Raw genomic sequence first — 16350 nt, 5'->3', positions numbered from 1 at the left:
ATTTTGCTTTAGGAGGAACAAAAATTTGGCCTTTTGCGGAGCACAATAATTAACCAGCCATTATAAGTGGCTGGTTATTGCTATCGCGACCTCGTGGATTAGAGAGGTTAATTATTAAATAAGATCTCTGGTTAATTTTCTAAAGGTGCCCAGAATGCCCTCAAAATAGAGGGCATTATAGTTTTTAATTAAAAAAAAATATCTAGCATTTTTTTAATATAAAAAAACTGCACAATGCACTTTTTGGGTCTAAAGTTGGTGGGAGTAGGGTGTTAGAAAAGAAACGGCACTGAAAAGTGCCTTTACATTGCAGTCTATGGGAAATGTGTTCCCATAGACCGGAATGTAATTATATATGTATATGATTATATACATATTTATTTAGATGTGTTAATCATATACATATATATTTAAAAATGCTGCCCATTGCTGCGCTGCTTATCTCCTTTTCTGCGCGAGGTTCTGATACTGCCTGTGGCGGCATCAGAGCGAGGCAACCATAGGAGCCTATGGAAGCGAGTTCTCGCAAGTCCAATGTTTCGAAGCAATTATATATAATAGATATAAATACTCACCAATACAAAGCTTTTTTGTATTCTTAGTTTGTGAATATTATTAAATAAAATATTTTATATCTGCTACATTCTCATTCATATTTTTTTCTTTCAGAACATGTTTTATATTTATGGTATTATTTCACATTAAAAGTATGAACCCAAAGAAATCTTTAATATTATTTAATTATATCCTTGATATTAAGGGTTACTTTTTTTTTACATTTGATGTCTTAAATGATTTGCCGTGTATACCTTTAAATATCACTGTCAGGGTCAGTCTCGTAATTATCTATGACAGTTAAAATGTATTAATATTAAATTACAAATTAAATAAGAATCACAAGAAATTAAAAATCTAATTTGATTTTTAAATCTTTATTTGCTAATTACTTTTATTAATCTCTATTTTTAACACACTACTGTTGTATTTTAATTGAATACATGTGTTCATTGTCAGAATCTATATACAAAAATAGCAGGGGTGTTTGTGTTTTATTCTCCGATAATGATTGGTCTAAGGAGTTTATCACAATCTTGAGATTTTTATTGGCAAATACATTCTGAACATCGGTCAGTATTGTGAGTGAGTTTCTCCAGTGATTAAAATCCAAAATGTCTTCTCTTAAAATTGCCAATGAAACTAGGTATTGTCCCCTCCTGAAAACAACACAAAATCGTTATTTACATTATTAATCTTCTGATATTGTAATCCAAAAGTGTGCACAATGACAAACAAAATGGTAGTTCTGTGGGTTTATCAACAACATTACAGGTTGAAAGGTCTATTTGTTAATTGATCCCTTTGAATAGCGTTTAGTTATGCTATTAGTAGGTGGCATTTCCATTTACCCAGTTCTGATCCAGAACTATATAGATATCTGTCTATCTCTTTTTAAGGAATTTGCATTATCACTCAGGGCATTATTACTCAGGCATCTGTGTTTGTTATTGATTTGCTATTGATTTGGCTAATTATTTATTGGTGTTAAATGGATCAGCTCATCTTACAACCTGCCCACTTGATCCTATACCTCACAACTTCTTGCCTCTCTCTCTGCTTCACTAACCCCTATCCTAACTCATCTCTTTAACCAGTCTCTCACTGCTGGCACATTTCCTGATACATTCAAGCATGCATCGATCACACCAATCCTTAAAAAGCCTTCGCTTGACCCCTCCAGCCATTCTAACTATCGACCAGTTCCTTACTTCCCTTTGCTTCCAAATTATTATTATATCTCTCTTCCTTTACTTAACCAGATTACCAACTGTCTCTCTGCAATCTCCTCTTAGATGTCCTCACACTTCCTCCAACTCAATCTGTCCAAAACTAAGCTGCTTCTTATTCCCCCCTCTTCCAGAAATCCGACACCTGACATTCCTCTGATGGTTGGAGACTCTATTCTCAACACCTTACCCCAAGTCTGCTGTCTTGGGGTCACACTTGACTCAGAACTCACATTCAACCCATATATACAAGCACTTACCAAATCCTGCCGTACACACCTACACAACATTTCCAGAATTCTTCCCTTCCTTACTCAAAAAAATACGAAAATACTAATTCATTCCCTCATTTAATCACGCATTAGCTATTGCAATCTACTGCTAAATGGCCTTCTAAAACACCACATCTCCTCCCTCTAATCAATTATGAATGCTTTAGCTAGACTCATCCACTTAAGTCATCTCTACACTGGCTCACCATACACTCCAGAATAAAATTTAAAGTATTAACCCTAACTTACAAAGCATTCAACAGCCTGACTCCCAACTATATTTCCTCTCTCATCTCCAAATACTTTCCGACCCGTCCTCTTTGATCAATCTCTGACCTACGTCTCTCCACTCCTATTATCTCCACATCCCACTCCCGCCTCCAAGACTTCTCACATGCTGCTCCTGTGCTCTGGAACTCTCTACCCCACTCCTTAAGATTGTCTCCAACCTTCTATAGCTTCAAACGCTCCTTGAAAATACACCAATTAGGAGAGGCTTACCATCTCTCCTCCATCTCTCATCCAAACCAAAGTAATTCTTGAACTCCATGACTCACTGCTGCAACTTCATTCCATGTAACAAGCTACCCCAAACCTTATGTCTCTGCACCCTCAACCTGTAGACTGTAAGCTCTCTGGAGCAGGGCCCTCTTCCTCCTGTACTAGTTATGTTTTGTACTTTATCACAAATCCTTTTCATTGTATACCCCTATCTTTGTACCCAGTGCTACGGAATCTTGCGGCGCTATACAAATAAATGATAATAATAATTGAGCAGCTTTTGTATCAGTTTGCAACATTGGTTTATAGTATCATTTAATATGGTGGACATAACTTTACTGTGTTTTGCTCATATCCAAAACCAATGTTGCATTTGAACACTTTTAAGGGGTATTCAGTAATAAGTTGAAAAGTGTTGTTGTGGGCGGTTATCAAGTCAAGTCATTTTACCTGTGAAATTCTATGAGTGATGGCCTTGTAAATGTGCTGTTAAAGGGACATAAAACACAAATTTTGTCTTTCATGATTCAGATAGAGAATGTGATTTTGAACAACTTTACAATTTATTTCTATTATCTTATTTGTTTTGTTCTTTTGGTATCCCTTGTTGAAAAAAAGATACCTAGGTAGGCTGAGGAGCTGCTGCTTGGTGGCTGCACATATATGCCTTGCATTATTGACTCACCCAATGTGTTAAGTAGCTCCCAGTAATGCAAATAAAATAGTATCCAGAGAACAGGAGCACAAACTTTAAAAAGGGGCAACAATCATTTACAGTTACAGATCACTGGACATAATTAGGAGGAGTGTAGGTGCCTACATAATCTGATGCTTTTCTCACCGTTCTGGTGCTTTTTCAAAGATAGCCTGAGGGGGTCAATTGGTCAGTATTTACGCTAGTTCGTACACGCCCATCAATTTGCGTAAGCCACTTGGATTATACTAAAACCAACACACCCAGTAATGCATTGCTGCTTCTTCAACAAATGATACCAAGAGAATGAAGCATAAAAGTAAATTGGAAAGTTGTTTAAAATTAAATTATCTATCTGAATCATGATAGAAAAATGACGGGTTTCATGTCCTTTTAAGTATTGAGAATTGGGAGTGTAATCAACCATACAAGACTAGCACATGGTACAGGGCCATTTTTTTTTTAGCAAACTAATAATGTAAAAAGTGCTGTTTGTAATTGTGTAGACATAAAAAAACAGCTCATCTGCATCCATTAACAAGCAGATAATTATCAAACAATACTGATCAACCTACATGTTTGTCAGGAGCGGACTGAGACCAATCAGGGCCCCGGTCAAAAATTAGGGAAGGACCCTCACTGTCTCACATTGACCCAAATGTATTTAAATGTATGCCCCCCCTGCTTTGCCACCACCAAGCCCCCTAACTTCCAGGACCAAGGGTCAGAGACAGGGCCCCCAACCTCCAGGGCAAGACCCCATACTCACAGACCCCCAACAGGACCTCCCACACTCTAGGGCCCCCAAGCAACAAATCCCATATCTAAGCACAAGGCCCACACTCTGGGCCAGGGCCCCCACTAAACCCACACTTAACTGTTTAGTTACTGATAGGGAAGCTGTAAACCCCAGCTTAACCAGGAGCCATGGAGATGCCATTTGTGGGCCCCCTACATGCTGGGCCCTCGGTCCAGGTCCTATTTGACCGACTGATCAGTCCGCCCCTGATGTTTGTTCACTAACGTGATACCAGAGACTCTTGTAACTAGTTAGTCATTGAAGATTATGTAACTTGAAACTGCCCACTTTTAACAAGTCCCAAACATTCTTTATCCCCTATATGATGATTTTACTGAAAAAATGCAATGTAAATGCCTTTTAAATTTAAATTGAATATAATACAGAGGTATTCGTTGTGTACTTCATGCCAATGTTCATTAGCTAATAGACATTTCTTACTAATGCATGTTGGCTAATAGGTATTTCCTACTAATGCTAATTGTTTAAATTACTTTCTGCTAACCTATAAGCCAATATGGAGTATTAACAGGAAATGACAACTGATATTGTTACATTAGTTTATATTTAAATTAAATTAGTTTTAACTTCATATGTTTCAAGCAAAAAAAGATTATTTTCATATGGTTGATAGAACATATTTTTGTATATTATCCCTTTAGGACCATTAAATATAGTATAACTGCATAATCAACAAGTGTAATGAGAAATACCTATATAAAGCCTCCTTTAAGTCATTATTTATTTATATAGTCTTACCTCAGCACCTTCTGGTTGAAAACAACACATTACTTATTCAGACCCCGGGACTAATAGTTGGTGGATTAGTGTTATTACAAGATACAGTGACTGGTCCTTCCAGAAGTAACTTTTTTTCATTACGAAATGCCCAGGAAAGGGATTCTTTATACCTAGATGAGGACAATGTCTTCACTTTGGACAGGTCCAAATATTCACTATCAGCATTGTTCGAAGAAATGGAACATTTCATCCTCAAAGAGAACAAAATGAAGTGGGATATTTGGGCATTAGAAAATTACTTAAAGTTGAATCTTATTCCAAGAGGTTTGAGATTAAATAAGTTTCCCACTTTTACTACTGAAGACAAGGCATTTATTAATCAATGGAATAACACATTTTCTGAATGTTCATATAAATTGATAAGAATATTGACTGATTATAAGATGACCCAGATACAGGAGATAGTTAAAATTGTTCTAGTGCATGATGAATTAAATAAGAGATGTGGTAATGTTGAATACCCTAAATTTGATAAATTACTACATGATGCTATCTCTGAAGCAAAGAAACTTCTTTTAGAAATTAAACATAATAAATATGTACGTGACCAGTTAGACTATGCTAATAACACAGTTTACATAGAGAGATTCCAGAAAAGAAAAGAGTTCAATCAAAATCAATTTCAAGGTTCTTAGGGAAGAGTCAGAGGTTACAGGGGGAGACGAAGAGGGAGGGGGAGCTTAAGTGGTGACCTGTTCAAATCTGGCCCTTCTATTATTACATATGTATCTTGTAAAAACACTAATCCACCAATTATTAGTCCTGGGGTCTAAATAAGTAATGTGTTGTTTTCAACCAGAAGGTGTTGAGGTAAGACTATACTGTATAGATAAATAATGACATAAAGGAAGCTTTATATAGGTATTTCTCATTACACTTAAATTTTGTAATAACACTAATCCACTAACTATCAGTCCCTGGATCTAAATAAGTAAGGTGTTATTTTCAACTAGAAGGTATTTGGGTTAGACTATATAGATAATTAATGATATAAAAGAGGCTCTATATAGTGTTCAACAATTCTCAACCCTTATAGCATGCTCTAACACGTAAAATATAACCCAGAAAGTAAAATTAGTGTAATGAATCAACTTAGCTAGTTATGACAGTTGTATTATATATATTATAATCTGTATAAACTTAGCCCATTCATATATGTGATAATTTGTTTCTATTTAGGTATTAGAAGTGCTTAACATGTTCCCCTTTTTTTGTTCTTCTGGTATGGTCTATGTACTGTCGCTTTAATCACGCTATGAGCGATTAAGTGGCAATCAATCTTTTGTCCAATAGGAGGCAGTTTGTTGTTTTAAATGGTGGTCTTTTAGAATTGATGGCCAGCAGCTTTGATTACGGCTCTATGCCGAAACGCGTCAGCTGTATATTGCTGACCTTGTACTTTTTGTTCAGCCTGGTTTCTGGACTTTTATTGTGTGTTTTTGAACAATAAAATTGTATATTTTATATTCCCGGTTGGTGCTCCGTCTACTTTGTGCTCTAGTTCCCAAGTAGCCCCTATTGATTCTCTATTTTACCAACTTCTCCATCTAGCTCTCACCCTCACTTGATATGAGAGGCTCAATGAGATAAGCTAAACAATCCAAGAGGCTTATCAAGGGGTACATTTCTGGACTGCAATGAATGTTGTGCTAACAAATGAATCTTCCAATTTTAAATTAATATATTCTGTAGCAGATCTGATATATATAGATAGATAGATAGATAGATAGATAGATAAACAAAAACAATTTTAAAGGGATACTAAACACACATTTTTTCTTTCATGATTCAGATAGAAAATTTCTAATTTACTCCTATTATCAATTTTTCTTCGTTCGCTTGGTATCTTGATTTGAAAAGCAGAAATGAAAGCTTAGGTGCCGGCCCATTTGAGGTTGAGCACCTGGGTAGCACTTGCTGATTGGTGGCTAAATGTAGCCATCAATCAGCAAGCGCTGTCCAGGTTCTAAACCAAAAACTGCATGCTCTATCTGAATCATTAAAGAAATCATTTGGGTTTAGTATCCTTTAAAATTTGTTTTTGTTTAGTATCCCTTTAAGTTCCCTAAAATAGCCTAATGTAAAAAAAAATTGGCCTGTATTATTTTGACTGATGTGTTTCCACATGTTCTTGTCTTTCAGGCACACACAACCTGACTAGTGATGTCACTTCCTTCCTGGTTCAGGTGGAATGAGCCACATTTGCGGCTTTCCCAAAGAAATCCAACTGACATGGTAGTGGAGACGCTTATGATGGAGCTTGGCTGGCAGATGAGACAAGCAGAGAAGCAGCAGCGTGAAAAAGAAAACGAGTATCGCAAAATTAAAACAGGAGTGGACTACAGCTGGCTGGTTAGCTATCCAAAGCACAACTATGATATCAGCCCAGGAGAGCGGTTACAGCTAGAGGACACATGCAGCAAGGTTCACCCATCTTATTGCGGACCTGTCATCCTCAGGTAACAAATGCTCCTCTGTACAGTTGTACCCTTGCCCCCTTAAAGGGAAATTCAAGTCAAGCATGCATAGCATATGAACAGTTAAGCACTGCAATATACCTTTATACAATTTACATGTATTAAAAGGTGTTGTGACAATTTACAAAGCTTTGCAAATCAAGTGCAGCTCAGGGATACACACTTGAGAAGTCATGATCTAAGCAATCAATGCATAGTATGACAGAGAAACTCCAGCAATACTGTTTTAGTTTCCAAAATATTATTTTCCCAGTAATTAATCATTTCATAAGAGATTTGTCATGCTCTATCCAATCCATTTAGGTTTAATTTTTACTTTACTGTCCTTTTAAAGTGACAGCAAACATTTATAAGTGCAAGACATTCTGTTTTCTTGCTATATGATAACATATCAGCCAGGTATAAACATTTTTAAAACAAATTAACATCACGTTTAATACAAATGTTTTTTAATAACCAAAATCCACCCACCACTTGCCTTACTTGGAAGAACCAATGTAGGATTAGGTCTGCAGACAACAAGGTGAGTTACAGTCATTTAGAATGTAAGTGAATTGTTTGGCAGTTGTTATCTGTTAATGGCAATTAGGGAAATAAGTATATAGCAGGGTTAGCCTTAAACGGTCAGTAAGGTGCAATTTCAGCTCTGATAATGAGAAAACCCGCAATTTTCAGAGCTTAATCACATGAAAAGAGGGCAAAATAAATAATAAAAGTATACAGCAAAGTTGTTATTCTACACAGAACTAAACATTTTATATTAACCCCATCATTACCAGAACTTTCAGAGAATAACTTGCCCAAAATACCGTAATTTTTTTACCATTTTTGCTATCACTCATTTTAAACAGAAGGAGCCTTGTTTTTTTATTTACCTGTCAAAACTACATTTGTTTTAAGTAGACAACCCAAGGTATTGATCTTGGCCCATTTTGGTATATCTCATGCCACCATTTCCCCACCAAATACAATCATATATAAATTGTTAACTTTTTCACAAATATTGGGTTTCTCACTGTGCAATTATGAAAAAAATGGCTTTGCCACTGCTTTTTGGTAGTTTGAATGCCATTAATTGCAGTTGCACACCACACTTCTATTATTTCCAGCAGTCAATGGGGTTAATCAGGTAGGTTGTAAGGTTAATTTTAGCTTTAGTGTAGAGAATACCCTCCCACCTGACACCTCCCTACCAAACAGCTCTCTTCCCTCCCTCATCCATAACTGGTCACCACCATCTTATGTACTGGCAGACAGTCTTCAAGCATGTAGTTGTTGTTTTTTTAATTTTTTAAAATACACATATATATATATATATATATATATATATATTATTTTCTGCAGATGATCCTCCTCGACCCTCCCCCCTCCCTTATCCCCTCCCCCAAAAATAGCTTTCTAATCTTCCCACTATTTGTGGCCATCTTTAGTACTGGCAGACCTTAAATGCTTATATACTGTATATATATATTTTTATTTCTGTAGTGCAGTGGTCCCCCACCTCCTCCTCCGGTGATAGTTATCTAGTGTCCCCCATTCCCTCACCCCACCTTTTTTTTCTGTAGTGTAGCTCCCCATCCCTCACTCTACATTTATTTTATTTTCTGCAGAGTAGGGCCATCCCACTCCCTCCCTCGTCTCTCCCTCCTCCGCTGCTGGACCACCCACCAGCCTTCCGTTTTTCTTCCCACACCTCCTATCGGCACCAGTAGATGATTGTTACAGACAGTGACACACACAGTGTCACTATCTGTAAAGATCTGGTATCTGTCTTTGTATGGAACCGGAGCACGGATCATGCTCCAGTTCCACATGCAAGCAGATGCCTGGAGCTCAAGAACTCCTGATCTATGCTGTAACTTTACAGTCAAGACTGCTGGAGCTCCCTGCAGCTCAGACAGATATATATGTCATACGGTACGATAGGCAAAGTCAGGGCCGGACTGGGACCAAAAACAGGCCCGGGCATTTTAAGGCAAAGCAGCCTACTCCCCACCCCCCACCAACCCCAACAGCATTTGTTATTTAACCATGTCATGAGTGAGCTCGTCTCAGGTGTAGTAATAAAGAGGTCCAGACCAGATATTTATCAAACAAGGGCTCACCTCAGGAGAGGTAATCTTTATTACACTGTTGCAACAGTGTCCAAGCACAAAACACAGCAACGCAAGACTAACACATTTTCATCTACATGCATTTTTATACTATTACAGTTCCTTACAAAACAGAGAGCTAATTGGCTGATAATAATTGGCTAATAAATCTCATGTGATTAGTGGTTGCTAAAAAAAAACCAGGTTCTCTATGTTAGAATTATAAGATATGCTTTCTTGGAATTTGGCCAGAGGCTAATTGGGTTGGAAAAATAATACTAGACAATGAGGCCTTGATTTTAAGATATTTTGAAAACAATCTATAAGAAAAAGCCAAAACAAAGTTATATGTTTGTGTAACGTTTTAGGTTAGAAGCAAGTTGTTAGAAAAATGCAGATATGTAGCTTATTAGGTTATAAGTGAATTGCTGGAAAATACAGAATTAATATATCTGCAGTTTCCGAGAAGAGTTCAGTAAAAGAAAAGGAAAAGTTTGGTTAAACATATAAAATAATGAAAATAGAATAAGCAGCTCATAACATTCCCCCCTTTGATTGAGAACGTCAAAGTGCTGCGATCACAACAAGTCAATGCGACTCATGGCGGTTTGACAATCACAATGCTATTAGTACATGGGTGCTCCCTTGCAAGATGGTTCACAGGACTACAAGAGGGTAAGCAAAAACAAGGTAGGAGTGAAGTTGTTAGGCAGTAGACGATTCCGCTATTCCTGGACGCTAAGCACCATCGGGTGGAGTAGAAAACTACCAAAACATTCCTATATATAAATATATGTGGGGTGTGACATGACATAGTGCAGAAACATCCCCTCCCAGATTCATTAGCAACAATTAACAATCCCCATCATTCTTGCAGAGTTGATGGCGAATAGTGGGTTTTTCAGGCAGTATCATGGCATGTTTGGGAGGTGAAGGAATTCTGCACCTGTGCAGGAAATATAGAGAGTGTAAGTATAAGGTAATGCAATATGAAAGCAAAATTAAAACAAAACAGAAAGACAGGAAAGATAGGGACCACCAGGGAGGGAAAAAGGAGTGGGGTATGGGTATACAGGCTATGACCGGGGTGGCCATCAAGGTAGATGATGGTCCATGGTCTGTCCGTGGCCAGTTTCCCAATGTAGGAAAGTTCTATACAATCCTAGGGACGTAGTGCTTCCTGCATAGGGATAAGACAGGGAAATTTAGGGCACAGCTGGTGGTTAGGCAATAACATTGTAATATCAAGAGGTAAAAAGAGACATAGAGCAGCAGAGAAGTAGGTGAACTCAGAAGAAATCAGGGTCAAGAGAGATCTCAACATGATGGGGAGATTCAAAACGGATAGAGGAAAACAAGTATTTGGGGGAATAATGAGACACAGAGAAAACACTCTTGCATGTAGAAATCAAACAAGGTACACATTGTATACAGCAACACATCAGGATAAGGCATACTATAATAAAAATGCCATACAGAAAAAGGGAGCGTAACCATCCCAAGTTAGGTAGCCAATCAAAGAGATGGTCAAAAATACCTCCACTGCCAAATTTGTCATCAATCACATCTTGGACGTCCTGGGAAAGGGACCTAATAACTGTCAGATGGTGCTCAAATTAAGTGATTGATTAATAACATAGGTACAAAATTCTTTGCTCACAAGACTACACCCCCCCCCCCTTGGGAAGCCAGGAGGTAATCAAGGGCCATCCTTTTCTTCAATGCTAGTTGTCTAAGCTGCTTCAACTCTTGGGCCACACTCTGAACAACTCCTGCACACTCATTCATGAAGGTCTATAGAATCACAGACAACATGATAATGTCCTGATGATTCAGGTAGACACCAACGGCCCGGAAGATAGCCCGACCAGTTGAATCTCCAGCATACTGTTGGACAAGGGGGAGCAGAGAGTTTCCAGATTCACGTTTATTGCAAATTGGGCCCAAGGGCAGTCTGGGAACAACACGGATGGCGGGGGTTACCACACCCAGGAAGCAGATGGCTGTATAGTTACCAGGGAGGACTGACACCGCTGTCTGTCCACATATCCAATACAACCCAGGGGGTGGTCTGTTAAGGAAAGATTGTACAAGGGATGGGGAAACAAAAGTACAATTGGGGCACTGGAGGAAACAAAAAAAATGCAGTGAGATTATGATTTACAGTTATGATCATTCCAGAGGAATTTACCAGCCGGAAATGAGTGCCATTACTGGAAATTGCATACTCACATAGGGAGGCACCCAACTACACCTTGGCCAATTTCCCTGCAGATAGTACCATATGAGGTGCCTCCCAAGGAGATAAAATTGCCTGATAAGTTGAACAATGGTGTACCTGGAGAAATAAAAGTAGACAAATCAAAGGTAAACAAATCAACATTAATACCCATGAGAGGAGTAACCCCCTTATGATGAGTGGGAATGTGAGCACAAATATAGCAATTGCCCTCAGTGTGATTGGCTATAGCTTGGAGTAGGACAACATGTGAGTTAAGTCCCCATTCACCTAAAGGACAGTTCTCTGAGGACAATTGGGCATTAGGTAAATTATCATTATGGGGGAAAGAATCATAGGGGTAAGTAAGGGTTGTGGTAAAGGTAGTTATAAGGAACACCAAGCAAGGAGGGGTGACTTTCGTTTCTCAGCTACCCACTCCATAATTTTTTAAACCACATTCAGTAGTGGGGGATATGCAAATAGACTGGATAACAAACACCCTTAGGACATTTATTGCGAACTTTGAGTATAATCACTTGTTGGGGGCAGCTAGTAGTAGGAGTACAAGGTTACCAGAACAAGACTATTTAGTAAAGGGGTTAGAACGAACACACTGACCAGGAGACATATATTGGGAAATAGAGTAAGAGAGCATGGTCAAAAGTGGGACACAAAACAAAGGAGACATATTGAGGGATGTTATTCAAGATATCAACAGGAGTGAGACAATGAAAATAAGAGTAAGGAAGACAAATCTTTCAGTTTCACTCATTCAGTTAATGAGTTAGTTGGAGTTTCAAACCAGCAAGGGTCTGAATTAACCACTCATTGTCAGGGGTCTTGGTTACCCCTTCTTCAGAGGCCTTGGTTGGCCCAGCTTCTTCTTTCTTTGGTCCGTTGCAGGCTGCTTTTTTGTCTGGGCTGTATCTTTTACACCTGGAGTAGTGGATCCAAGAGTCGACCTCTGCAACTTTTATAGTTGTTGGAGTAGTCAGCAAAACCAGTAAGGACCTTTCCAGAGAGGCTGCAGTGGCTTCTTTTGATAGGTCTTGACTAAAATGAAGTCACCTGACTGGAAGGGATGTGTAGTCACGTCCAATGGCAAAGGCTGAGAGAGAGAGACATGTCTGTGGAGAGAATGTAATTGCTTTTGCAGTTGCAAAAGATAGGCAGTTAGTTGTACATCACCCACTACAAGGACAGGCAGGTGTAAGGTGTTGGCACTATACAAAGGAGGTGGCCTACCAAACAATAGTTCATATGGTGAGAGCTTGAGGGTCCCCCTATGGTTTGTGCGAGTCCCAAAAAATGCTAGGGGCAAAGCATCTACCCATTTAAGGCTTGCTAGAGAACAAATTTTAGCAATAGTCTGTTTTAGGGTCTCATTCATTCTTTCCACTTGGCCTGAGCTTTTCTGAATGCCAAGGGGTAAGGAGATGCCAAGTAAAGCCTAAGGCTAATGTCAGTTGTTGAAAAATATAACTTGTGAAATGTGTTTGGTCTCCCCAATTACTCTGGGGAGACCAAACCTGGGTATGAGTTCTTTTAGCATCTACTTGGCAACTTCTTGGGCTTTCACAGTTCTAGTAGGAAAGGCCTCGACCCCTCCAGTAAGTTGATCCACTATCACAAGTAAATGTTTGAAACTCCTATAGGGAGGTATGTCAGGAAAGTCAATTTGTAAACGTTCAAAAGGTTGAAATGCCCATGGGCGTCCGCCTGGTGGGCCTTTAGGTTCCCCCCTTGGATTGAATTGAGCACAAGTCACAAAATTTAATACAACTCATTTTGCAGCTTGATGGATACCAGGGGGGCAAACCAGTGTCTGTTAAGGGTTTAAGCATGTCGTGTGGCACCTCAATGTGTTTGGTTATGCAGAAAGGATTGCATAAGAGAGAGGTGTGGTTGAGTTAGAGCAGGGTGCCCTTCTGGAGTGGACCAGATACCAAAAGAGTCACAGGTAAGACCAAGACTAGTCCAGAGGTGAACAGTTTGTTCAGGAAGAGAAGTGCAAAGAGAAGACAATGTAGTGTCAAGAGGGTGAGGTTTGTGAGTGGCAGTGACTGAGAGAAGGATAAGTGGCAGAGAAGCTGCATGCTAAGAAATTTGATCAGCATAACTATTACCAAGTGAAATGGGGTCCTGTGAGTGGGTGTGTGCTTTGCAATGCATGACAGAGATGGAAGTGGGTAAATGGATTGAGTCAAGGAGTGCAAAACTTGTGGTGCATTGGCAATCTGGGTACCAGCAGAAGTTAGAAAACCCCTTAATTTCCATAATTGACCAGTGGCGTGTACAATCCCAAAGGCATATTTACTATCAGTGTAAATGTTTACTGACCTGTCCTTTTAGAGTTGACAAGCACGTGTAAGTGCATGTAGCTCAGCCGCTTGGGCACTGTAGTGAGATGGTAGGGGTTCGGCCTCTATAATAGAATCTGTCATGACTAAAGCAGAACCGTTCACCATCCTCGAACTTCCATCACAGAACAGTGTCCAATCCAGGCCAGGTAGAGGTACATCAGAGAGGTCATCCCGTGGTTTGGAGGAAAAGAGAGATACAGATAAACAGTCATGGTGTGGGGTACAATCATCGAGCAGAGGTATCAAAGTTGCTGGGTTGAGAGAGGTACAGCGGTGCATAGTGATATTAGAAGATACAAGGAGCAATGTCTCATACCTAGTGAGATGTTGGTTTGAGAAATGTTGTGTATTAGTAAGAGGTTTACTGCGTGTGGCACATAAATGTGTAAAGGATGTCCCTGTACAAGCTCCTTTCCTCTATTTTGGCATTTGAAATAGCTGATTTAGCCTGTGGTATACCCACCTATAGTAAAAGTTTTATACTGGAGTCTCAGCTATCAATCAGCCTAAGTAAACAAGCCAGCATAAGAAACCACACTCACAGGGGTGTAGGATAGTGAAAGGGACAGTTTACCCAAATTAAAAATATTTTTAATTGAAACTGCTGTCAAAGTTAAATATACTAGTGCTGAGCATACAATAAACCTCATTTTCTTTCTCTGTAAATATTTTTTTGAAATCTCAGATTTTATATCAGTTTGCCTGTACCCCTTTAAATATTTTTTTTTCCCTGCAGCCACTATGGTTTCCTTGCCCTCAGTGCATAGCACATGCTCCACCCCCTGACTCCATGTTTAGCAGTGAGCAGTTTTTTCCTCTTAGAGCTTGAATACATACAGGTCAGTGATATCTCTCAGTTTGCAACTTATTTGAAGAGAAATAAAACAAAACGTTTGCAACATGCAATTCCACTCCTGTATTAGAACACACTTTTACACAGACTTGTATGTATTCAACTCAGAAGTCAAATCCACATCGGCATGAAGCCTCAATCAGCTGGAAAGCAAATGTAACTTTTCCCCCACTGCTAGTCTCACAGATCGCAGCACAAAGACTGGAGGTAGCTGTCATCAGTTCAGTTTGCATTACAGAGAGGATTGATTTACACTGCCTAAATGTTTGCTATCTAAGCGGCAGGTTTTATATTATATATACAAGGAAAGGTCTCTGCGCAATGTGGTTATGTAACCAAACTATTGTAAAACAAACTAAAAGAAATATAAAAAATCATCCAGGTCTTATGCAATTATTATGCTTCCAGAGAAAGTTAAATGTAAAGTGTGGGGAGTGATATTTTAATTTATTTTGTTAGCTGCTGATTGTGTGGAGGTTTACTGTCTTTAGCATATCATTTACTAAAGCACTTTAATTGGCCATGGGGCGGGGTAATAGAGCATTGTAGCACTGCCCTTTTATCAAAACATTCCAGGGACAATTAGCTGAACTGCAAAGAAGAAGATAAAAAATTTAAAAAATATATATTTTACAAACTACTACATTTATGTATTATCTCCTATACTTGTTAATACAGTGTTATTGCTGCTCATGAACTCCTTTCCCATGAGTAAACTGGTCCTTTAAGTAATAAAATGACAATTTTCCATTGCTCTGTCTAAGCAATGAGCTCCGGTTTTACAGACAAATATAAGATAGGGAACACAATAAAATATGCTTATTATCTGAAATTCAACCGATTGCAATAACTGTGTTTTGAAAGCACAAAACCAGCTGCTTCATATATACAAATAAACTTGCAAATGCAATTTCTCCTACATTTTATACTATGCAGCTTGTATAACAAGTCATTGAAAATACATTAATATAAAAACAATTTTACAGTGTACTGTCCCCATAAGGGCTGACCATTTATCATACGTATATTACATATACAACCTACCCATGAATAGGAAACTTGTCTTATTTACCATTAAAATTCTACTTCTTTACTGTATCATAACCTGTATATATTTAAATATCTATTGCAAAAGAAACAGACTCAAATAGTTTAGATATATTTCATGATATACAGTTTATAACATTATTTTATCTTTTCCACTAACTCCTTGCACAAATCTTGCAAATACAACATACTAAAATCAAGCTATTAATCACATGCCAGAAAAACTCTCTCATATTTACTAGAGCGTGACCGAAAATCACACATACCATTGCACTTACAAAGTCCTTAGTTACTTCACTTGAAAAAACAATATATTTTATATGCCTCAAACAGGTGAAAACACATTAAATCTCTCATCAGCCCATGCATAAAACAAATATCAGTTACAACAAAAAAAAAATCTATTATTGGCACACAAAATTAAGAACTTACTTTAAAACCAAGT

At 38.3% G+C, this 16350-nt stretch overlaps 1 protein-coding gene across 2 annotated transcripts in view; it reads left to right on the top strand.

Annotated features, from left to right (window-relative positions):
• The window catches only part of RD3 (RD3 regulator of GUCY2D), a 173120-nt gene that overhangs the window by 106312 nt on the left and 50458 nt on the right, over window positions 1-16350 (top strand). For both annotated transcript variants that reach the window (XM_053709358.1, XM_053709357.1), the window contains one exon: window positions 6994-7310. In XM_053709358.1, the coding sequence (XP_053565333.1) occupies window positions 7015-7310 (296 nt within the window). In that variant the 5' untranslated portion in view covers window positions 6994-7014. The remainder of the gene's footprint in view (window positions 1-6993; window positions 7311-16350) is intronic.

The sequence above is a fragment of the Bombina bombina genome, chromosome 4 (assembly GCF_027579735.1).
Source record: "Bombina bombina isolate aBomBom1 chromosome 4, aBomBom1.pri, whole genome shotgun sequence".
NCBI lineage: Eukaryota > Metazoa > Chordata > Amphibia > Anura > Bombinatoridae > Bombina > Bombina bombina.
Note: the sequence above shows the minus strand (reverse complement) of the source record. Positions and strands in the feature narration are given on the sequence as shown.